Source organism: Aethalodelphis obliquidens, unplaced genomic scaffold (genome assembly GCF_003676395.1).
Source record: "Aethalodelphis obliquidens isolate GAN/ISIS:26980383/991018 unplaced genomic scaffold, ASM367639v1 scaffold49, whole genome shotgun sequence".
In the NCBI taxonomy this organism is placed as follows: Eukaryota; Metazoa; Chordata; class Mammalia; order Artiodactyla; family Delphinidae; genus Aethalodelphis; species Aethalodelphis obliquidens.
Genome location: NW_020837993.1, coordinates 10430992 through 10454819, shown reverse-complemented (window position 1 = coordinate 10454819; position 23828 = coordinate 10430992). Strand labels below are relative to the sequence as shown.

The following is a 23828-nucleotide window of genomic DNA, read 5'->3' as shown; positions in this document are numbered from 1 at the left end:
TGAACCAACCTGATGAATACACACAGGGACCAGAAGGGAGATGTACTTATTGGAGAGGGAAAATGCCAGTTGTCTGGCATTTAGTATATGGCCCTCCTAAGGCCTATGGAAAAGCCACTAGTGAAGAATCCCTCAGTAACCCCTGCTATGCAGGTGGGCCTTTCTCCCCACACTGCAAGGGCACCCCTTCTTGGGCTAGCCACTTATGGAGGTGGTTCAACTCCCCAGAACGTAAGCTCCCGCTGGGTACCTGTTCCTTTGTGGCCCAAGAATAAACCAACTGCCCCATCAGACCAACCCCAACTCCTCCTTCCCTTCTCTGGGGTGGGCTCTAGCCCTTCCTTGTTTAGATAATGCCCAGCTGGGGGAACATTGCATGCTAGACCAGCTAAATTCTCAGAACCTACGCATAACCATTCATAATATCACCCTGCCCTGAGATAAAAGAGCAATAGGACTCATTCTGGCAGGAATAGGGACTGCTCCAGACTAGCAACTCCCTGGGGAGGCTTCGCATACCATGAAATCACTCTACAAAATCTCACCCAGGCCTAATTGCTATTATCCTCCTGCTTATCTTTGGGCCTTGCCTCCTTAACTGCCTTGTCAACTTCCTTAGTAAACAGCTTGAAGCCATCAAACTTTAGATGATACTAACACAAGGGTACAAGCAACTGGGACTGCAGCTTGGCGAAAATCAGACTTATTTTAGCCTAGTCAGGAACAGTTCTGCTCCTCTAATCCAGGCAAAAATTATGCTCATGTTCAGCAGGAAGCAGTTCAGAAGTCAGACCTTTGCCCTTCAACGCCCCTCAAGAATGAGGAGCAATAACAAGGAAAGGGGGATTTTATTGCCAGAGCTGCTCCAGGTCTTTGCTCAAAACCCGCCAACCCCCACCTTTAGCAGGAGTTAACATAAATCTTTAAGTTAAAGGATCCAGAGATAAGAAAGAAAGCTACAAACAAACAAACAAAAACAGGTGGTACTAGCTGGGACCAAGATGGCCAGGAACCTGACCTCCAACAGACCCTGAGTCTCATTATATGTTGATTTTACTAAACTAGCTTAATATGCTTAATAAGACACACCTACTGGTGTCCAGGACCAGCGATTAAGGACCATAAAAAGGATAAAAAGGGGGTGGCACCTCACTCCCTCAAAAAAGCCCTGCCCCTTCCCAGGCAGACTAACGCATATGCCTCCCCATCATCAGCCTCACTCTGCCTCCCTTTGTCTTTATCTTTAAAATTAAATCTCTCTCACCAGGTAGGTGAGAAGTTGATCTGTGAACTTAGTTCCCACTTCGCCATTCTTTGGCCACTGAATAAAGCTCGAACCCAAAGGGAAAAAGAACACTCAGAGGCCAGACTAGGACCTGAGCAGGGTTCATAGGACTTAATTTGGTACCAATTTGTTCATTCATTCTTTTCAGGGAGGAGTAACTATCTCCTAGGGGGTCAGAGTCTGGAGAAAAAAAGGTAAATTAATCTTCATCTGGGCTAAACCAGAAGTTAATTCACAACTTTGCCAGCAATAAAAAAAAAAAAAAAATCCATAAAATGTTAGTGGCTCTCAACTTCTCCATCCTACCGCTTCTCCTCTGCCAGCCACCAGGCCGGTGAGTGGGAGGGGGACTCGGAACCAGGCCTGGGCGTGAGTGAGCAATGGGCCAGTGTGCAGGGTGACTGGGCTGTTCCCCGCCGCCAAGCACCCAGCTGGATGGCACAGGATGGTACATCCCAGGAGAAAGGCTGGTCAGAGGCCACTTCAGCCCTTCCTCCTCCCCTACGTGCCCAGGAACAAAACGCACCTGCCTGCGTCTCGGGAAAAGGCCACCTCCACGCCCTCGACCACCGCCGCGCGCCTGCTGACGGCCCTCATGCTGACTCCCGAAGCGATCACTTCCGGGCCATCTGGAAGGCACACGCCACGCTCAGGGTGGAAGCCTCGGATGTTGGCGTCCCTGTAGCCCCAGTTCTTGCCGCACTGTTCCAGAAAGATGGCCTTGGCGGTGGGGTCCATGCCCACATGCACAACGAGCTGTGTGAACACACGTGGCGGCAGGAGATTAGGGAAACTGAGGTCTGCTCTGCCCCCCAGACCACACAGAGGGAGAGCTCTGGGGTGCAAGACACCTCAACATCCCAAATGTGCCAGCATCACCCCCATCCCCTGCCTGCTTCCCCTGATGAATGTGCTGGAATGAAAAACAGCTGGATAGAAACCCATGTGGCATCTTTTATATTTTAAAATATTCTTACAGGGTAGTGTATTCCCTTTTTCCCTGGGGGATCCAGCTGGTATCTAAGCGTGTCCCAGGAGAAGTTTAGCCTTTCTGTGGAGGCTTCCATCTCTTTTATGAAACTCTTTAATAAAGGAAGTTAGTAACAGTCTAATAAAATATTGTTAGAATTTTTTGAGCTGATTATTTTTCCTCTTTGAAAAAATAGCTGATTGTTTTATCAAAATATTTGGGGTGTTGTCTTAATGGTTTGGTGGTCTGTGTTTTATTAATATTATCTGGTCATCGTGTTTGGGGGATATTTGTACCAGCTTCCTATATAGTAACTCTGTTGTGGTAAGATAGGCTGGGAGTGATGAAGATGGGCCTCCCCAGGTGGGCCACTCTCCCGTCTCCCAGTGGGGGCTGCCCTCAAACTGCTCTCCTAGGTCCAAGAGGTCCTTGCCTCTCAGCCCACCTCACAACCCACCTGCCCTGCAAGGGCCTGGCTGGGAGCTAACCCAAGGGCCTCTCTGTTAGGTGGAAACTACCTTTGGGTCTGGGCTGGGTATAAAGCTTCCATTTCTTTTCCTCCTTCTTTCTCTCCAGAGTCTTATTCCAAGATCTACTCTGTCTTTCATCTTAAACTTTTACAAATAGACCCTTATGAAATCATCTGGGCCCTTACTGGTGGGATGAGGGGGCAGGGTACACTTCAGCCATTAACCCTAGAAACAGCGTCCTGGGGTTCACAGGTTCTGGGTCTCCACCACATAATCAGCCCTCTGTCCCCCAGCCCAGCTGCCTCCCCAGCTGTCATTTACTTGTGGTTGAAGATCCTCCCAGATTCTGGTGACCCTCTGCTTCACCTCTCTGTAATCCACTGGCAGTTGAAGAATCCGCAACTCCACCTCCATGTCACGCCCCAGACCCAGCTTGGAGAGTTCCTGCAGAAAGAAACAGGTGGACTCACCTTTCCTTATGGAGGGCCAAGGGGAGTTCCTGAAAAGCCAACATCGGGGTCATCCAGTCCATTCTCAGGGCCTTCTGTGGGCCTGGACCCTGCCCTCAAGGAGTGGCAAGGGGCCAACAGGGGGGCCATGGTTCCTGCCCTACACACAAGGCCCCACAGAGCTGCTTCTGTCAAGGTGCACGTACCCCAGAGGCATGCCTGACCCAGTCTGCAGGTTAGGAAGTAGTTCACAGAGGGGATGCAGAGGAGTTCTAGGGGACAGATGGGGGTGAGTTGGATGAAGAAGCTGGAGAAGAGTGTGCCGGGCAGAGGGAGCTGCAGAGGCACAGGGAGCTTAGAACAGGAACTTATCATCTCACAGTCTTGCAGGACAGAAGTCCAAAATCAAGGTGTCAGCAGGGTCATCCTCCCTCTGTACCTGGTAGGAGAAGGATCCTACCTTGCCTCTTCCAGCTTCTGGTAGCCCCCAATAGTCCTTGGCTTGTGGCAGCATAACTGCAGTCTTCACATCACCTCCCGTTTGTGCATGCTTGTTTTTGTGTCCAGATTCCCCGCTTTATAAGAACACTTCACCCATTACACTCTATAAGGCGGTGCTTTCCAGAAGGTTGATGGCATTACTCTTGCCAAAGTAGAAAGTGCAAGGAAGCCAAACTGTAGTTCTCTGTGGCCTTTATAGAGCTATAGGTGTGGAATGGAGTGCATTTGACATTGGACTTGACACCTCTGTGTATTTTACTTATCTGAAAGACAATGCCCAGGAGACTGAAAGGCCCTGCTTCGGCTTATCAGCTGTTTCCTTTCAAGCCTCTAATCTGATGCTCAAACAGCCTTGACTAGTGGTTGGCATTAGAATCCCTCCACTGTTGGGTTCTAGTGGAACTCCTGGTCTAGGGCTGCACTCCACAACCAGCCACCTTGACATTTCAGTGCAGGAAATAGGAATAGGCACTCTAGGTGGAATAAATACAGATGTCACACATTGCCTCACATCAGCTCAGGTCATGTTTTGCCATCAAATAGATTAAGGAAAACTTTTAATATTTAGAAATCTTTGGATGTCAGAATTGCAGATAAGGGATTGTGGACCAGTATAAACTTGAACTTGTTCAAGTATTACCATGGAATTATTCTCCAGTATCTTCCTGGCATATTTTCTCTCCCTAACTAGAATGTCTCCCTCTTCCTCTTTCCCTCCCAGTTGTCCCTACAGGGAGAGCTGGCAGCTAGGGAGATCTGCCCTGTCACCAGCTCTAGGGACTCTGCTAAGGGGCAGTCAGCCTCCCCTGGAAAGAGGTGACCACTGTCGCCCACACTGTGGGGCTGGAAGTCCTGGGGCCTGCTGATTCCCCTGGAGTACTTTGAGCAAGGGGAGGAACAATTGGAGCCAATAGACATCCGCCACTGAGGACAGAAGGCAGACAGGAGGGTAACTGCACCTCCACTGGCTACAGGTCTCCCAGGGCCTTGGCCAAGCTGCCTGGATGGCTACGGGAAGTCTGCAGCCATCCTGAGGTCACCAGTATGTGTGGTAAGCTGTACTGGTGTTGGGAGGGGGAGCTATGGACTGAAAATATGCCTTCCCCCCTCCAAATTCATATGTTGAAACCCTAACCCCCAATGTGATGGTGTTTGGAGATGAAGTCTTTGGGAGGTAATTAGGTTTAGATGAGGTCACGAGGGTGAGGCCCCCATGATGAGATTAGGGCCATTATAAGAAGAGGAAGAGAGACCAGAGCCTTTCTATCTCTGCAATGTGAGGGAGGACATAACCAGAAGGCAGTCATCTGCAAGCCAGAAAGAAAGTTCTCACCAGGAACCAAATCTGCGGGCACCTTGATCTTGGACTTCCCAGCCTCCAGAACTGTGAGAAATACATGTGTGTTGTTTAAGCCACTCAGCCTATGGTATTTTGTTATAGCAGCCCAACCTGACTAATACAGGTGAGCTTCCAGTTGGTAATGAGATTTGGCCTGGTTGAGTTTCAGATACATGCCAGTTCATCCATCCAACTCATTATAACTCTTGAAAGTGACACAGCCAACGTGGGACTGAAGTCAGAATCTGATTTGGGATATTGAGGAACTCCTTCCAACCTGCAATCGTGGAAAGAGTCTCCAGGCACTGACTTATGTGGACATTCTGCTCCCTCAAGCATGTGTTCTCCCGCTCTCTCTCTCTCTCTCTCTCTCTCTGTCTGTCTCACAGACACACACTTGGTGTCCTGGGCCATCTACACTGTGACCCATGGCAGACAATAGCATTTTACAAAAAATAGGCCAAGCTGGTGGTCATCAGCAGCCTAAGCCTGGAATGAGGAGGGAACAGGGCAGAAGGGTGCACATGCAAAGCGAGACCCCAACTATAGTGATGCAGGGAAAGGCATGGGCTTTGGAGTCAGAAAGACAAAGGTTTGAGATCTGGCTCTGCCACCTTTCACTGGGCAAACTTGGGCATGTTATTTAGGCTTGGTGCATCTCAGTTTTCTCATCTGTGAAATGGACATAATGAAAAGCCAGAGGGATTTTCACAAATGTTAAATGATTCACAAAAAGTGCCCAGCACAGCATCTGGCACAATCGGAACTTTATATGAGGGATTGATGGTTATAATTAATCCATATTAATTTGAGAAAGTCGTTTAAGAGGGATTTATTGAAAGTGATATTTATTAGAATTTGATGAGCTTGGGCCTGTCAGAAGCAGTGAATAGAACATTCTGCAAAAGCAGTCGGCAGGCCACTGGCTGCCACCACCCTTTCTGCCAAGGAGGGTTGGTTGTTTTAGCAAAGAGAGTATCCGTTCTGTGCAGACCAGAGAGAGCCAGGGGTTTGTGCTTTCCAGACTGGCACACTTTCTCAGCTAGAACTGCAGAGTGTTTTGTGCTCAAGGGGGCAGGGACAAAGCCTGGTATAACCGTTACCAAAGTGGAATCCAGGGTACTGTTCTAGCCACAGGAACCACCAGGCTCTGCAGGGAACTGAGTACCCATGCCAGGCCCATAATCCCGCAAAAAGCCTGAACCCCACCAGTCACAAAGGTCCTCAGGAATCAGAGAGTCCCACCTTCTGCCTTTCTCCCACTTCTTCTTGCCTCCATGTCATCCGAGATCTGGTCACCAGGAACACATGGCAGTTTAACAAAGGGAACCGAAAGAAGGAGAAAAGACACCAGTTGCTCTCGGAATTTTTTTAAAAATCCACCGAGACTGTGGCACCAACTGGTGTTCCAAAGCGGTTGCTGTTTTTCCAAAATCTAATTCTTCCCTTATCAAATGAGAGTCTGGGGCTAGTACCAGGAAACAGGAAAGCATTTCTTCACTCAGGCATTCAAGAAAAACTCCCCAAGTGCTTGCAATGCAGTCCTCTGCTAGGGCTTGGCGTGTCCTGGAGGGTCACGTTCTCAGAGGAGACGCAGACCAGGAACGGGACGTGATCACAAGAGTCCTGGTTCCGGTTCCAAGGGCTGTGTTTGGCCGCCCCCAGCTGCGGAAGCCTGAGGGTGAGGACCCCTGACTAGGGCATTAGGAAGGAGCCCAGACCCCGCTTTTTCCTCTCCCTACTGCGTGGGTTTGGGCAAATTATTAAAACTTGCTGAGCCTCAGTTTCTTGATCTGCAAAACATAGTAATAACAGGACCTCCCTCTCAAGGGTTGCTGTGAAGGTCAAGCAAGGCTGTGCACATGGAGTTGCAGCCTAAGAGGGCTGCACAGAGGGGGCTTTGACTGGCACTTGGAGGATTAAAAGAGTGTTCCAGGGAAAGGAATAGTGGGAGCTTGGAGGTATGTGCAAACACCCTCCCTCCCTCCCTTCCTTCCTTCCTTCTGCCCTTCCTCCCTCCCTCTCTCCCTCCTTCCCTCTTCCTTCCATTCTTCTCTCGTTCACTTATCCATCAGTCATCGGACTAGGCACTCCTGCGTGCAGCCTCTGTAATAGGCTCTGGCTAAGGGTCTAGGAGTGCCTGTGTGTGCATGTCCGGGGGCTGACCTTGGAAGAGGAAATGACAGCTACTTCTTCTTGACTTGCAGGGCTGGAAGGGACCTGGGAACCATCGGGTGCTGAGACCCAGGCCTGGGCTCCCTCCGACCCCATCAGGCTGGAGGCGCTCCGGGGAGAGAGAAACTAAGGCCAGAGCTGGGGAGGGGCTCACCAGGCACAGGAAGAAGCCTATAGAGGTGACAGGAGGCCTAGCATACTAAGTATAGGACAGCCACCAGTGGAGCATAATGTAGCCATTCGAAATGATTTTACAAAGAATTTATTGACATAGGAAAACCCATGAAAAGAAGTAAGTTTAAAAATCAGGATCTCAGACTGTTTCCTGCAGCCATTTATGGAAATGGAAACATACTGAAAATGGTCATCCCTTAAGGGGAGAATTAGGGGAGATTCCTATTTCTTTCCATACTCGGCATAACATTTTCACAATGGAATATTTTTGTATGTAATATTTTTCTGGCTCTGAAAGCATAACAAAGAGTCCAGTAATCAGACTAGCTGCCCCTGGAGCATCCTCGCTGTGTGCAGGCACTATGCCCAGCACCTCACCCCAGCCCCCCGATGATGTCACCATTTTACAGATGACAAAACCGAGGATAAGTTTAAAAGAAGGGAGGAGTTCCAGGGAGTAGTCACAAAGGAGATGTTACCACAACATTGGGGTCAACTGTTTAAGGCTTGGGAGAGTTCCCAGGTCACTCTCCTTTCCTTAACAAAGCCAAGTTCTGTTCTCTATATGTGATGACTGTCCCAGCCTGCGCCCAATATCTTTTGGTCATTCCTCCAAACTAGTGGGTCTCTTGCCTGAAAAATCCAGTATGAAAAACAGTGACCCCGTAATTCCTAATCCTCTAACAAGAGCAGTTGTCTCCAAGTATTTCTGATTGTATGCCCCTATTGATAAAAGATTTTAGTGTGCACACATGCATGTGGGCATGCACGTGCACACACACACACACACACACACACGATCATTAGCTGATGTCTTCATGTCTTAAGGCATGATACACACTGCATGTGGGCTTCACTGTTAATAAGTCGATGTATATATTTTCAGTGGTTTTCTTAATTCTTCCCCTTTTTTGGCCAATTTCTTATTAGATTGTTCTTGTTTTTACATCAAAATGTGTCTGGGAGAGAACTCAGATGAGGTTAGGAAAAGGGTCACTTGGCTGTTTTCACATGTTTGTTCAGGTTTGCATCAGGTTATATCTGTGGGGTTTTTGAAGATCATTTTTGTAAGGATTCCTTGATCATAATTTGAGGCTTAGTTTAATTAAAACTGGATAATATGATTCTGAAACCCATTAACTGGGCTGAAATACTCTGTAATAAAATAAAAATTATTCAAAGATGGAGGGCCTATCACCATGGTGTCCCTTGCTCCAAGGGTGACACGTTCCCTCTTCCCTCAGGAAACCAAGCCTGTCCAAGGACCTGCAGATGTACAAAGCCAGGTCAGCTTTGGTCCAGCTATGAAATTTAGTTTTATAGACTAAAAACATAGAGATTCACACCCATTAGGATGGCCACTATGAAAAAAAAAAAAAGATAGTAAGTGTTGGCAAAGATATGGAGAAACTGCAACCCTTGTGCACTGTTGGTGGGAATGTAAAATGGTGCAGCTGCTATGGAAAACAGTATGGGCACTCCTCAAAATATTAAAAATAGAATCATCATGTGATCTAGCAATCCTATGTCTGGGTACATATCCAAAAGAATTGAAAGCAAGAGCTCAAAGAGATATTTGCACATTCATGTTCATTGCAACATTATTCACAATAGCCAAGAGATGGAAGCAACCCAAATGTCCACTGATGGATGAATAAACAAAATGTGATCTATACAATCAATGAAATATTATTCAGCCTTAAAAGGAAGAAAATTCTGGCACATGCTACAATATAGATGAGCCTGGAAAACATTCTGTGCTAAGTGAAATAAGCCAGTCACAAAAAGACAAATACTGTATGATTCCACCTATATGATGGATCTAAAGTGGTCAAATTCATAGAGACAGAAAGTAGAATAATAGTCATCAGGGGTTTGGGGGAGGGGGAAATGGGGAGTTGTTGTTCAACAGATACAGAGTTTTAGTTTTGCAAGCTAAAAAGTTCTGAATATCTGCTGCACAACAACGTGAATATACTTAACACTACAGAAATGTACACCTAAAAATGGTTGAGATGGTAAATTTTATGTGATTTTAATCACAATTTTCTTTTAAAACCATAGAAATGGAAATCCTGATATTTTCATCCTGTCTTCCAATGGATCAACTTGCAAACCCCATTTTGGAAATGATTTTGGATCCTCAAGAAGGTGCTGATGTAGGAAGTATTGGAGGACAAGGGGTGGGTGGGCCGGCACACCTCTCACCTCTGCTTAGGAGGTTGGGCAGGAAAGGGTTAACCCAGGAGTCTGTGGCTGCTCAAACTCTGCACATTTCCAAGAAACACCTGTCTTCAGGACTGGCCCTTGGCTGGCTCCTGGGAGAAAGAGCTTTGAGCCCTTGGGATGTTCTGCTTGATTAGAACAGTTTTGTATGCCTGTGGCCTTGGGTCACATTGTGCTAGTTTGATTAGAGTTTATGCCAACAGTGTGATTTATGGTGGATACCTGTTTTGCTCTGGAGTCTGAGTAGCTGAGGGCAGGCAGGCAGGCACTGCATACCTAAGTGACTGACCCCAATAAAAACCTTGGACACCAAAGCTCAGATGAGCTTCCCAGGTTGACAACACTTCACACCTGCTGTCACATGGCATTGCTGGGAGAGTTACATGTATCCATGCAACTCCACTGGAAGAGGACACTTGGAAGCTTGTACCTGGTCTCTCCTGGTCTTTGCTCCATGCACCTTTCCCTTTCGTGATTTCAATATGGATCCTTTTGCTGCAGTACACTGCAACCGTGAGTATAACAGCTTTTCTGAGTCCTGATTCAGGTGAATCTTGAAGCCTGAGGGGGGTCTTGGAAACCCCCTGACACAGAGGTATCTCAATGGCTCTTGAATCCTGGCCTCTCCTTAAGAATCATTTCTTCTTTATTTTCTCCTACTAGCTTTTTTTCCAAGCAGAAAAGAAGGCAATTTTCTCTATTTTCATTCATTCATTCATTCATTCATTCATTTTTTTCCAACATTGTTCAAGTCCTTCCTTTGTCCAAGCACTGTGCTGCCCTGTTCCTACCATGGGTGGGAAATGCCTGTGGAAAGTAAACGTCCTCAGAGCAGGCAGAGGGCAGGCAGGAGAGATGGTACTACTAGGGTCAACTTGGAGGTCACAACTCATTGTAGGAGTCAGGAGAGCAGGCTTGGAGTCTAGTGGGTGCAGTTCAATTCCAGATTTGCCCCTTGGGCACCACCTCAGGCATTTGACTTTGGGAAAATGACTTAGACTTTTAAGAGCTTTGATGTCTCATCTGTAAAACTGAGAGCCCTTGCAGTGGCTCTCCATGGGGATACTGTCCCCACAGAGGGTGTCTGAACATATGTGGAGTGCTCTTAGTGTTTAAGGGAAAGCTACTGACAGTGCCTCAGAGGCTGAGATGCTAAATATCCTTCAATGCACATCTCACTTTATCCCACACTCAACACACAATAGTCTCAGAATAACAATACTAACTCCACTTTTAACAATATGATAACTGAAAAGTTTGAGATATTTTTGTTTTCTATTTGGTTTTCTGTCCTTAAAGTAAATTGCTGGGTTTCAAAACTACTCATCATAGTTCCTCTCTGTGTGATTGTGTCACTAACTGGACACACTGTTAGGCTCATTAACTCAATTTACACGTAATTTCTATGGATTCCTTTTTAAAAATTTTAACGTTGCTTTATTAGTATGTAAAATATGCTACATGGTTCCACAGTTAAATCTACAGAACAAGCTTTATTCAAAGAAGTCTAGTTCCTTTGTTTTTCCCCTCCATAAGAAACTATTTTTTAGCTGTATGATTTATCCTTCATTTTTAATTTCCATAAACAAATATGTGACATATATTTAGGCACCCCTCCCTTCTTATATACACTTTCCCCATCTTTGTGCATCTGTCTTTCCTTATTATTGCCAGTATATCTTTGGGGGAGCTTCTAGAAATTTTCTGGATTGCTGGAGCAACACATATATTATCTTGCTGGGATTGCCAAATTCCTCTCCATTGGGGCTGTACCACATTGCACACCCTCCAGCAAAGTATGACAGTGCCCATCAGCCTCACAGCCTTGCACACTAGTTGTCAAACTTTTGGACTTTTGCCAATCTGATCTTAGCATGGCTTTAATTTGCTTTCCTCTTATGAGCAAGTTTGGGCATATTTTCACATGGGTAAGAGTCATTTGCATTCCTTTCTCTATAAAGTGACTCTCTGTATCTTAGGCATACTTTTCTTTAGGCTCAGTCACCTTTTTTTTTTTTTCATTTATAGAAGCTCTTTATATATCAGGGATACTGCCTTTCAGCTTAGAAGTTTATCAGCTGTATTTGCCCTGAGAGGACTGGACAGGACTGAGTGGGGAAGAGAAAAGACAGAAAGGAATCACCCGCCTAGCTATGGAATAACAATAGGGAGTCTGCCATGTCCAGAGACCTGGCTAGAAAGGAAGGTAGGTAGAGATTGCCACTGGAGTTTGCTTTTCAGAGGGACACGGTTGGATGTTATTCATCTCTGAATTGATCTCCAGTGGTTTTTGTCCCAAGGATAACACTACACTTTCATTGTCTGTCAACGGTGCTCTCAGCTCCAGTGGGTCCCCGTCTGGGAGCCTGGGCAGATTCAGGCTTCTGCTTGTGGCTCCCAGACCTAAGGAGGCCCCAGGTCTTCTATGCAGCCAGGAGCAGAAGCCAGAACAGCTACCTGATCCATAACAAGCAAAATCAAGGGTGTTGGAGGGGAGGTACTGTTCAGGCTATAAGATCAGCAGTTCATGCTTTTGATAGGGGCTGGGTACCTGAGGACTGCAATCATTAGTCACATGATCTTTCTTGCAAGGGAGACGTTTTACAAAATAAAGTGTTCTCTGAGTGTCAATCCCCCCAGACTTTACGAGCCATAGAGGACCTCAACCTCAGGTCTGTTCAGCTTACCCTGTCTCTGCAACTGGGTGGAAATGCACCCTCAACCATTTAGCACATCTGACTTTTTCCCAGTGAACTACAGATGGAACTATTAACCAAAATTATCTCAGTCCAAAAGAACATTCCTCCTGCTGGTCTGGTTTCTAATTACCCAGAGGCATGTAGTCAAAGGAACTTGGGTCTGGAAAGTCGAGGTACAAGCCTGTCACCTCCAATTTCCTCTCTGCCTCTTCCAGCTCTGATACCCACGGTCCTGTGATGCTACCCATGGCCTTTACAGTGGCTACTCCCTCCGCCTGGACCACTTCCCAGGGAGGCTGGTCCTGGTCACTCAGGTCCCAGTCAAAATGTCACGTCCTCAGAGAGGCCTTCCTGGCCCACATCTGCTAGAGGAGTTCCCAAGTCACCATCCAACACATCACTGTGCCCTATGATCTTCGTGGCCCGTAGGACTTGCTGACATTCTCTTGCTTAGTTTTTCGTTTCTTGTCAGTTTTGCCACCATGGAGCACCAGCACCACCGGAGTGGTGTGCTCCAGATGTTGTGGAATGACATGGAATGATCTGTCCCACAAATCCTACATGATTGCATTCTTCACTGGGATTCCAGGATTATCCCAAACAAAACATAATAATAACTCCGTCTACTTAGACTTCTGGAATTTTATCAAACAAATTTTCCAATCACCTAGATTTGAATATTTGACTGACAAAAAAAGTGCCCTGTGGGGCATGTACTAAATAGAGAAGCAGGAGTCTTTGTTGTCCAAATGAGGGAGTGGGGTGTTTAATTTCATTTTCAGTTTATTTTTCAAAATCGAATGTGGGAGATATTTTTTCCTGTGTGTTATATTGGTCATTAATTCTAGTCAAGCCAGACCACTTGATTGACATCTGTAAAAATCTTGGGAAAAAAAGTTCAAATATACAGATGCAATATATTATTATGAAGGTTATTTTCAGTTCCTAAAAAAAAATGACCAGTCAGGAAATTCAAAGGAATTGAGTTAATGATACCTCTCCACTCCTTTCAATGACCTTTGTCTTGATTTAAGGGTACTGGTTTAATAGGATTTATATTAACACTGTGGTACTAATCAAACTGGCAAAGATTTTAGAAACCATAACACCCTAGTGTTGGGGTGTGTAATGAAGCAACATGTACTCTCATTCACTGCTACTGCAAAGGGGAATTGGTATAACCCTTCAGAAGGGTTATGTGGATATGTGGTAACATATCTCCAAGATGGTGTTACCAAACCGAACTTGGCAGTTTGCTACTGACATGAGGTTGTAGTGATGAGAAGTACAGCATTTACTGCAGGGCCAAGCAAGAAGAATGGGCAGCTCATGCTCAAAAGATCCAAACTTGGACTTCCCTTGTGGTGCAATGGTTAAGAATCGGCCTGCCAATGCAGGGCACACAGGTTTCAGCCCAGGAATATCCCACATGCCACGGAGCAACTAGGCCTGTGCCACAACTACTGAGCCTGCACTCTAGAGCCCATGAGCCACAACTACTGAGCCCTCATGCCACAACTACTGAAGCCTGTGTGCCCAGAGCCCATGCTCCACAACAAGAGAAGCCACCACAACTAGAGAAAGCCCATGCGCAGCAACGAAGAACCAATGCAGCCAACAATAATAAAATAAATGTAAAAAAACAGAGAAGCCACCACAATGAGAAGCCCGCACACTGCAACAAACAGTAGCCCCCACTTGCCACAAATAGAGAAAGCCCACGCGCAGCAACAGAGACTCAACATAGCCAAAAATAAATAAATAAATTTATTAAAAAAAATAAACAAGATCTTTATATGATTCCTTCAAAAAAAGAAAAAAAAGACCCAAACTCCCTGATGGCTTTCAGGGAAGGATTTTTAAAGGCAACATTTGGGGTGAGGGGTGCAGGGGGCATGAATTTCTTCTGATTGCTTGGTGGTGAGGTAACAGGGTGGTGTTTCAGGAATCTTAATTATTAACTTTCTGGTTCCAGCCAATCTGGGTCTACGGGCTTGTGGTCAGTGTGTAGTCACCATCCTCCACCTGGGTAGGGAGTCTCAGTTTCTGCAGAACAGCACAAAGATTTGCGTCAGATTGTTACGTATACCCTTTGAGGAGGAACTAGGACTCTGTGTTATGGCTGAACTATTGTTTAAGCTATTATTAATTTTTGTTCTTGACTGCTTTTCCTATGTTTCTGCATTCCCTCACTTTCCTAATTAGTAACTGCTTGAATCTGCTCTTTGGAACTCTGGGAAGGTCTAGGAGATGAAAGCTTTTTTCTACAAACAAGAAACATGGAACATGGAGGGGCTTTTGTACTGGAGAGGGCCCAGCAGGGTCCTACTCAATTTCAGTGGCTTCAGTTACGGAATGAATGTTTGTGTCCCCCGAAAATTCATGTTGAAGCCCTTATTCCCAGCGTGATAGTATTTAGAGATAGGGCCTTTGGGAGATAATTAGGTCTAGATAAGGTCATGAAGGTGAGGCCACCACAATGCGATTAGCATCCTTATAAGGGCATGATGAGACTAGAACTCTGTCTGCATGCTGCATACATGCACCCAGGAAAGACTCTGTGAGGTCATAACCAGGAAGTGGGCCCTCATGAAGAACCCAACCATGTTGGCACCCTGATCTCAGACTTTCAGCCTCCAGAACTGTGAAAAATAGATATTTATTGTTTAAGCCACCAGTCTATGGTATTCTGTTATAGCAGCTGGAGCTAAGGCAGTCCCCAGTGGAGCATGCCTCTGGTATTCACAGCCTGCTGTCATCTCCTCCCACAGCGTGCCCGAGCTGGCCTGAACTCATTTTACCACCATAATTCAGCCAGTTCAGGGCCTAAGCCATAGGAGGGCTTAGCAGCTTCTCCCCTAGGCTACCCCATGGGGAGACCTCCTGTGGCAAGGTCTGCTGTCCTAGCACCCAAGCCAAGCTCCGTGATCCTGTCCCAGCCTCCTTCCTACTACAACCACAAGAGAGACCCAAATAAGACCAGCAGAAGAGCTGCCCAGCTGAGCCTAGCTGACCCACACAGCCAGGAAGGATAATAAAATGGTGGTTGTTTGACGCCATTAAGTTCTGGGCTGGCTTGATTGCCAGCAACAGATACCCAACCCAGAACATGACAGTGAAGACTGAGAGGACATGCACTATACTTGGGGTTCTTTTTAGATGGGGAATTACAATCTATTTTTCTGTGTTTCTTTGTGATCTTTGGAGGTCTTACGTAATTGCTCCTCAGGAACTGGAAAACAGAACAAAGCACATTGTTAAAAGTGAGATGTATGTTTTTTTGCTTCCTCGGGAATGTAGTTTCATTAACAGTGATATTCCTTCATGAATGTTAATTGCCCCTGCCAAGTTCTAGGCCTGTGCTGGGTGCTGGAGACAAACTGGAGACCAGGACAGAAAAGAGAGAAGCAACAGATACAGAGAAGAATGTAATGGGGGAGGGAAGGTGGCCAGGCTCAGTGGCAAATGTGGGCAGAAATAAAGATTTATGGTGAAATAAGCAAGACACGATGGACAAATATTGTATGATTCCACTTACATGAGGTTGCTAGAAGAGTCAAATCCATAGAGAAAGGAAGTATAATGGTGATTACCAGGGAGGAGGGAATGGGGAGTTAGAGTTTAATGGGTACAGAGTTTCTGTTTGGGATGGTGGAAAGTTCTGGAGATGAATGGTGGTGATGGTTGCACAAGAATGTGAATGTGTTACTACTGAGCCTGCGCGTCTGGAGCCTGTGCTCTGCAACAAGAGAGCCTGCGACAGTGAGAGGCCCGCGCACCGCAATGAAGAGTGGCCCCCACTTGCCGCAGCTAGAGAAAGCCCTCGCACAGAAATGAAGACCCAACACAGCCAAAAATAAATAAATAAATGAAAGCTGAGCTGATGTCCTTCTTCAAAAAAAAAAAAAAAGAATGTGAATGTGTTAAATGCCACTGAATTGTATGTTTAAAATGGTTAAGTTATATGTTACGTGTATTTTACCACAGTTAAAAAATATGTGTTGATTCCCCATCACTCTTTTCCACCAATATTTTTTAACCTGACTGAAAAGTACAGTCTGAAGAAAGACTAAATTCACAGTAAATCACTTAGGTCAGGCTGACATCTCCATCTTTCAGACAGGGTTAATAACTAGGTAGGGATTTTAACAGTCTCCCATGTTCTTTTTTTTTAAAATTTTATTTATTTTTGGCTGCATTGGGTCTTTGTTGCTGTGCGCGGGCTTTCTCTAGTTGTGGTGAGCGGGGGCTACTCTTCGTTGTAGTGTGTGGGCTTCTCACTGCAGTGGCTTCTCTTGCTGTGGAGCACGGGCTCTAGGTGCATGGGCTTCAGTAGTTGCAGCACGTGTGTTCAGTAGCTGTGGTACACGGGCTCTAGAGCGCAGGCTCAGTAATTGTTGTGCACGGGCTTAGTTGCTCCACGGCATGTGGGATCTTCCCAGACCAGGGATTGAACCTGTGTCCCGGGCACTGGCAGGCGGATTCTTAACCACTGCGCCACCAGGGAAGTCCCTCCCATTTTCCATATCCAAAAGCCTTCTGGAGTTCTGTGGCATCAAGATCTAGAAGTTGTCTTTGAGACGACAGAAAGGGAATCTGAAAGGTGACAGTGTCTGAGCTTCTGGCCTACTGAAGGAGTCTCAGGGTTTGAGAAGTTCTTTTCTTCTAAAGAGAAGAATTTTGGATGGCAATTATTCCCACAAAAATTCTGTATTGCAAATCCAGAACAATCTAAATGTGGTTATTTTACCAGGAACTAGGGAAGAGGCAGGGACAGTGGTGAGTACAGACTTTTCCGGTGGCCAGGGTCTGAGGATATCAGCTGTTTGGAAGAGGGTATGGTCTTGAAAAGGGAAGCTTGTGATTAACTGGTGTTTATTTGATGTATCTTTGAGGAACTAGTAAGGATACGAGCTGAGCTAAAACTTTACAGGTTATTATTTTATTTGATTAAATCCTAACAGCAACCTTTCGAACCAAGAAGGGGAGAAGAAAGGAGGATCTGGTCAGCTTGGGCCTCAGTCTCCTTACCTGTATGATGGGAACAATAACAATACTGTGTCTACCATAAAGATTATTAGGACCCCAGGGAGGTCAAGTAAAATGGCAAAGAAAAAGAGGTCTTTAGTGACTTTGATGGGAGTAGCTTGAGTGTGGAACCAGGGCTAGAAGCCAGGCAGTGGTAAACGAATTTAAAAATTAACAGGAATTATGTTCTCTCTCTCTCTCTCTCTCTTCTTGATCCTCTGGCTAGAGGTTTATCAATTTTATTGATTTTCTCAAAGAACCAGCTCTTGGTTTCTTTGATTCTCATTATTATCTTTCTGTTCTCTAGCTCACTGATTTCTGCTTTGATCTTTATTATTTCATTTTTTCTCCTTGGTTTGGATTTAATTTGCTCTTTTTCCAGTTTCTTAAGGTAGAAATTGAGTTCACTGACTCGGGACCTTTCTTCTTTTCTAATATTGTCATTCAGTGCTACAAATGTCCCCCTAAGTTCTGCATTAGCAATATGCCACAAATTTTAATATGCTGTGTTTTCACTTTCACTTATTTCAAGACTTTATAATATTGCTTCTGATTTTTTCTTTGATCCATTGCTTATTTAGAAGGGTATTATTTAATTTCCAAATATATGCAGATTTTTCAGATATCTTTCTGTATTTGATTTCTAATTTAAATCCACTGCAGTCAGAGAACATACTTTGTGTATCTTCAATTCTTTTGAATTTATTCAGACTTGTCGTATGACTCAGGATATGGTTGATCTTGGTAAATGTTCTACATGCACTTAAGAGTTGTATTCTGCTTGGGGTGGAGAGTTCTGTAATGTCAATTAGGTCAAGTTGGTTGATAGTTTGTTTAAGTCTTCTGTATCTTTGCTGATTTTTCCATCTATGTGTTCTATCCATTATTGAAAGGGGAATATTAAAATCTCTATAACTGTGGAATAATAGGACTTACAGTTATATTAGTTTTTGCTTTGGGTATTTTGGAGGCACTGTTATTATTGGCATAAACGTTTAGGGTTGGGCTTCCCTGGTGGCGCAGTGGTTGAGAATCTGCCTGCCAATGGAGGGGACACAGGTTCGAGCCCTGGTCTGGGAAGATCCCACATGCTGCGGAGCAGCTAGGCCCGTGAGCCACAACTACTGAGCCTGCGCGTCTGGAGCCTGTGCTCCGCAACAAGAGAGGCCGCGATAGTGAGAGGCCTGTGCACGGCGATGAAGACTGGCCCCCGCTTGCCACAACTGGAGAAAGCCCTCTCACAGAAACGAAGACCCAACACAGCCATAAATAAATAAAAAAAAAAAAAAAAAAAAAAGAATCCGCCTGCCAATGCAGGGGACACGGGTTCGAGCTCTGGTCCAGGAAGATCCCACATGCCGTGGAGCAACTAAGCCCATGAGCCACAACTACTGAGCCCTTGTGCCACAACTACTGAAGCTTGCGCAGCTAGAGACTGTGCTCCGCAACAAGGGAAGCTACCGCAATGAGTAGCCCGTGCACTGCAACGAAGAGTAGACCCCGCTTGCCCCAACTAGAGAAAGCCCAGGTGTGGCAATGAAGACCCAATGCAGCCAAAAATAAATAAATAAATAGATACAACAACAACAACAACAACAACAACAACAAAAATGTTTAGGGCTATGTCGTCTTGATTAACTGGCTGCTTACTATGTAATTGTCTCCAAATCATGAGCTCTTAGAACATAGTTACCAAGACGGATAAAGGATAGGAATGATCTTACAATGGGCAAAAGAGAGGATGACCCCAGCCAGGATGCTGCCTGAGGACTGCTACCCCGAACGCATCTTATGGCTCCCCAGCCACATCCCCATCTCTGGAGAACCCAGGGCCTGAAATCTCACCTCCATAGATGCTTTGGGTTCAACAGTCCCTGTCTAGATATTTTTGCAAATGCCTGTGAGAGAGGAAACACTGCATCAGCATATCTTCCTGCCCAGAGAGAAGGTGCAGCTTGTGAGGGGGGTGGGACCAAAAGCTGGGAGAGTCAGGAGCATCCCAGAGAAGTGCAACCTTACCAAGGCTGGTCGAGGGTGCAGCGTGATTACCTGTGCTTAGATGTTAGTTCAGAGGCCTGGGACCCATCAATGGTGTCTCAAATTGGCTCACAACCTTCAGGCCCACCAGGACCTCCATGGGTTTTGGAATCCCAGGTGTAGCATCCCTAATGTAATGCCAACGTTTTTTCAAAATGTGAAACGTGCTTCTAATGTGGATGTGAGGATGAAGATGAGAAAAACCATTGCTTATAGCCTCTTTCATTTGTTTGTTTGTTTCTCCAAAAGCTCTGTCCCTCCCCAGAGAAGCTAAGGGTTGTCTTTGAATCCCAGTTCAAACTGACATTCTGCTGCCTGATCTCCAGGGTCACACTTGTTTGTGTACTTTTCTCTGGTGTTAGACTGTGAGTGTTGCAGGATATATTTTCATCATATTTATGGCAACACAAATACAACCCTAAAGCCCTCAAGATTCTGGTGTGGATTCCACAGAACAAGATAGATAGGCCAGAGTGTTTCCTATGCTGACAGAGTGTGTAATCCAGAAAAGACATGATGTATTTCATCAAATCTGAGCCCAGAGAGCGAACGCAAAGCATTATTGTATAAACCACCAAGAAAGCAAAAGCTCTGCTCAACTGTAACAAAGTGTAAGATAGAATTGACTGTAAGATTCGTCTGATTTCAGGATGCCAAAATGTTTAAAAAAATGGAAGTGGGGCTTCCCTGGTGGCGCAGTGGTTGAGAGTCCGCCTGCCGATGCAGGGGGCATGGGTTCATGCCCTGGTCCGGGAAGATCCCACATGCTGCGGAGTGGCTGGGCCCGTGAGCCATGGCCGCTGAGCCTGTGCATCCGGAGCCTGTGCTCCACAACAGGAGAGGCCACAACAGTGAGAGGCCTGCGTAACACAAAAAAAAAAAAAAAAAAAAAAAAAAAGGAAATGGCTCTTTGCATCAATGAAATATGATAAGTGATGTGATAAGGACAGGAGTACAAGCAGTTTTTTTTTTGACTACACCAGGTCTTCGTTGCTGTGCACGGGCTTTCTCTAGTTGTGGCAAATAGGGACTACTCTTTGTTGCGGTGCATGGGCTTCTCATTGCAGTGGCTTCTCTTGTTATGGATCATAGGCTCTAGGTACGTGGGCTTCAGGAGTTGCAGCACGTGGGCTCAGTAGCTGTGGCACGCGGGCTCTAGAGTGCAGGTTCAGTCGTTGTAGTGCACAGGCTTAGTTGCTCCACGGTATGTGGGATCTTCCCGGACCAGGGATTGAAGCCATCTCCCCTGCATTGGCAGGCAGATTCTTAACCACTGCGCCACCAGGGAAGTCCCAAGCAGATTTATATATAAAAGGAATGCAGTTAATTTAAAAAAGTGCCCACCTTAGTCTAACTTTCAATGGTGGAAAATGAAATGTGGGATCTTGTGTTTCCCTTGGAAGAGGTGTGTTAGTAAGCAGGGATAGTATAGGAGGTGGGAAAGGTTTCAGGAGAAGATGGACTTTGATAAGGAAGCAAGCCATAACCCAAAGTATAAAAAATTATCCATGAGTCCATACTGACATAAAGAAATGATTACATAAATACATCAACAGGTGAGGCAGGAAGAGCCAAATCTTCCACGCAGACGCATCCCAAACAATTTATGGAGACACTCTGTCCTCAAGGGGGCATAATTCCTCCCTCCTTGAGTGTGAGCGGCACCGAGTGATCTCCTTCCAAAGAGTGAAGTATAAAGAGGGGGAGAAAGCAACTTTACAGTGAGAAACTGGGAAGGACTCCCTCAGCCAGGTGATCAAGGTCAGCGTCAACGGTGATCAGTCACGTCAACAGTATGTGCCCCTGATATTATGGGATAAGAATGGTACTTGACCTCTGTTCCTCCTCCCCAAGCCTACTTGTCTAATCATGAGAAAAGCATCAGACAGATCCCAATTGAAGGACAGTCTATAAAATACTGGACCAGTACTCCTCAAAACTGTCAAAGCCACCAAAAACAAGGAAACTCTAAGAAACTGTCAAAGATCAGAGGAGCCTAAGGACACATGAGGACTAAGTGTAATGTGCCACCTGGAGGGGACCCTGGCACAGGAAAAGGATGCTGGGTGAAAACTAAGGAAATCGGAATAAACTATGGACTTCAGTTAATAATAATATATTAATACTGGTTCATTCATTGTGACAAATGTACCATACTAATGTATGATGTGTAAGATGTTAATGATAGGGGAAACTGGTGGTGGGGGAGTGTGTATATGGGAACTCTCTGTACTATCTTCACAACTTTTCTGTACATCTCAATGTATTTTTAAATAAAAACATAATTTAAAACGAACACAGGGCTTCCCTGGTGGCGCAGTGGTTGAGAGTCTGCCTGCCGATGCAGGGGACACGGGTTCGTGCCCTGGTCCGGGAAGATCCCACATGCCGCGGAGCGGCTGGGCCCGTGAGCCATGGCCGCTGAGCCTGCTCGTCCAGAGCCTGTGCTCCGCAATGGGAGAGGCCACAACAGTGAGAGGCCCGCGTACCGCAAAAAACAAACAAACAAACAAACACACAGAACACCAGTCAGAGAGTTTGCTCTACTTTGGCACCAGGAGGGAGTTGAGGACTCCACGTTTGCTGGGGGCAGGGGTGGGGGTGGGGGACCGCCAGTAAGACACTGGAAAGGTGCTGGTGTCATTTTAAAAGATCTTACTCTGCTTTTTCTGATTTGTCGTCCTGTCAATGTGGGGATGGATTTAGGGTGTAATGAGAAGTAAACATTTGACTCACTTGTCTGTAAATGTCAGGTTTTCCTCCAGATAAGCAGACTAAATGCATTTGCCTGAGTGCTTAATAAAAGCACGGTTTACAGGGAGGGCTGTGAAGCTACAGCAGACACTCCTCATGAGCACGGACTGGGAGGGGCTTCCTCCACCGAGGTGTGGGTTTCCTCTTCATCCTCGGGGGGTGGCCCTTGCGGCCAGGCTGCTTGTGTGGACTCCCACTGCTATGGGAGCAAGCCTTCTGCCCAGGGCCAGGCTCTTCATCATGGGCTCACATATTCTCCATATCCTTGTGCCATTTCAAAATGAGGATACAAGGACAGTCTTACTTCAGGCTGTACAGGGGCCAGCATGAACTGGGGACAGTAATATGGCTACTTCTCTTCCAACCCATAAGATGGGTTCACACTACACAGTCACCGGATTAAAGAAATAAGGTGTAAGAAATCATGAAAAAGGGTTCAAGTGAGTTGGGGTTATCCAGCCTTCGAGGTCAAATTCCACACAACCCATCCAAGTGGTTGCCCTGGAAATGATTGGCACTGAGCTGGTTGCTATCACAGGTGAGGTCCCTGCACATTACAGGGAGATGTTGGGGTCTCCTTGTATCCTCATGCTGGTGACTTTTATCCCAGATCTTCCTGTATTAATCAAGAAAACAAAACAAACCCCACTGCGGGCCAGATTTGAAAAATGTCCAAAACTGTCTGTCATACGTATGGTCCGTTTTCCCCTAGGTTGGAAAAAGTTTTATCATGGGATTTTAGGAAAGAAAATAAAGCAGAATCAAAAGAAACAATTTACTTCTACTTGGAAAGGCAAGCAGTTACCTGCCTGTCCCTGAGTGTGGTCTGCACAACTCATCCTTCATTCTAAAGCATTCTTCAGCTTGGTGCTTCTTTTTCTCTTCTGATTCACTGCCTTTTGTTCTTTATTATTATGCTTTTTTAAAGCAACATGTAAGAAAGGCACAAAGCCACCTCATCTCTGGAGTATAGAGAAGCTATTCTGCATATCAAGTTGATCAAATCTGGCAAGAGCTCTGATCTCTTGGCCCCCCAGGCTGGGTTTATTTTAAGTGCAGTTATATAATATCCTAGCCCAACTGACCCAGGGTGTGTTTTACAAAACCCTTGTTTTATTTGCTGCCTTTCCAGGCTCAGGCGCTTCTAAAAGAGTTCAGGACATAATTTCTTTTGAAAGAATATGAGGTGGTATGAAATGAAAGTGTTCAGAAACCAGGAGATAATGCTCAGCTATTGCATCAGTCAGGGGATGAGGCTTACGACTGGGGAGGGCAGGGTGCCCAGCACAGGCCAGCCTAGTGTTAAAGTCTTTGGTACATGCTGTTGGTAAACAGCATTAAGTCACCCTTCTGGGAGTTTATAGGAGATGCCTTTGTTCATTGGGAACTTTCAGCATTTATATTATTTTTCTGTATTTTCCTTCTTTTAAAACAATCTTCCATTTAAGAGCAACCACAACAAAAATGCATTCAAGTTATTATTTAGAGGTGAAATAATCTCAGAGGTGAAATGCTGTTGAGTGTAGAACTGCACTCTTTTCCCTCTCTATCATTTCATACATCCCCACTTACAATGCCTGGCATGGAGTAGGCACTCATGAGACGTTGGTATTCACAAGGTTGACTTCCAGTGGGAGGATGCAGGAGGATAGAAAAGAATGACAATCATTCACGTATCCAGTCAACACATAGCCACTGGAAGGCTTGCTTCAGGCCAGGCC

At 45.7% G+C, this 23828-nt stretch overlaps 1 protein-coding gene across 5 annotated transcripts in view; it reads right to left on the bottom strand.

Annotated features, from left to right (window-relative positions):
• The window catches only part of PGPEP1L (pyroglutamyl-peptidase I like), a 49699-nt gene that overhangs the window by 9422 nt on the left and 16449 nt on the right, over positions 1–23828 (bottom strand). For 2 of the 5 annotated variants that reach the window (XM_027083192.1, XM_027083194.1), the window contains 2 exons: positions 3092–3169; positions 1812–2041 (listed from right to left, as the gene is read on the bottom strand). In XM_027083192.1, coding sequence (XP_026938993.1) covers positions 1812–2041; positions 3092–3169 — 308 coding nt within the window. Of the gene's footprint in view, positions 1–1811; positions 2042–3046; positions 3170–3634; positions 6899–23828 lie in introns of those variants that run through there. The other 3 variants (XM_027083190.1, XM_027083193.1, XM_027083191.1) reach the window with 2 other exon arrangements.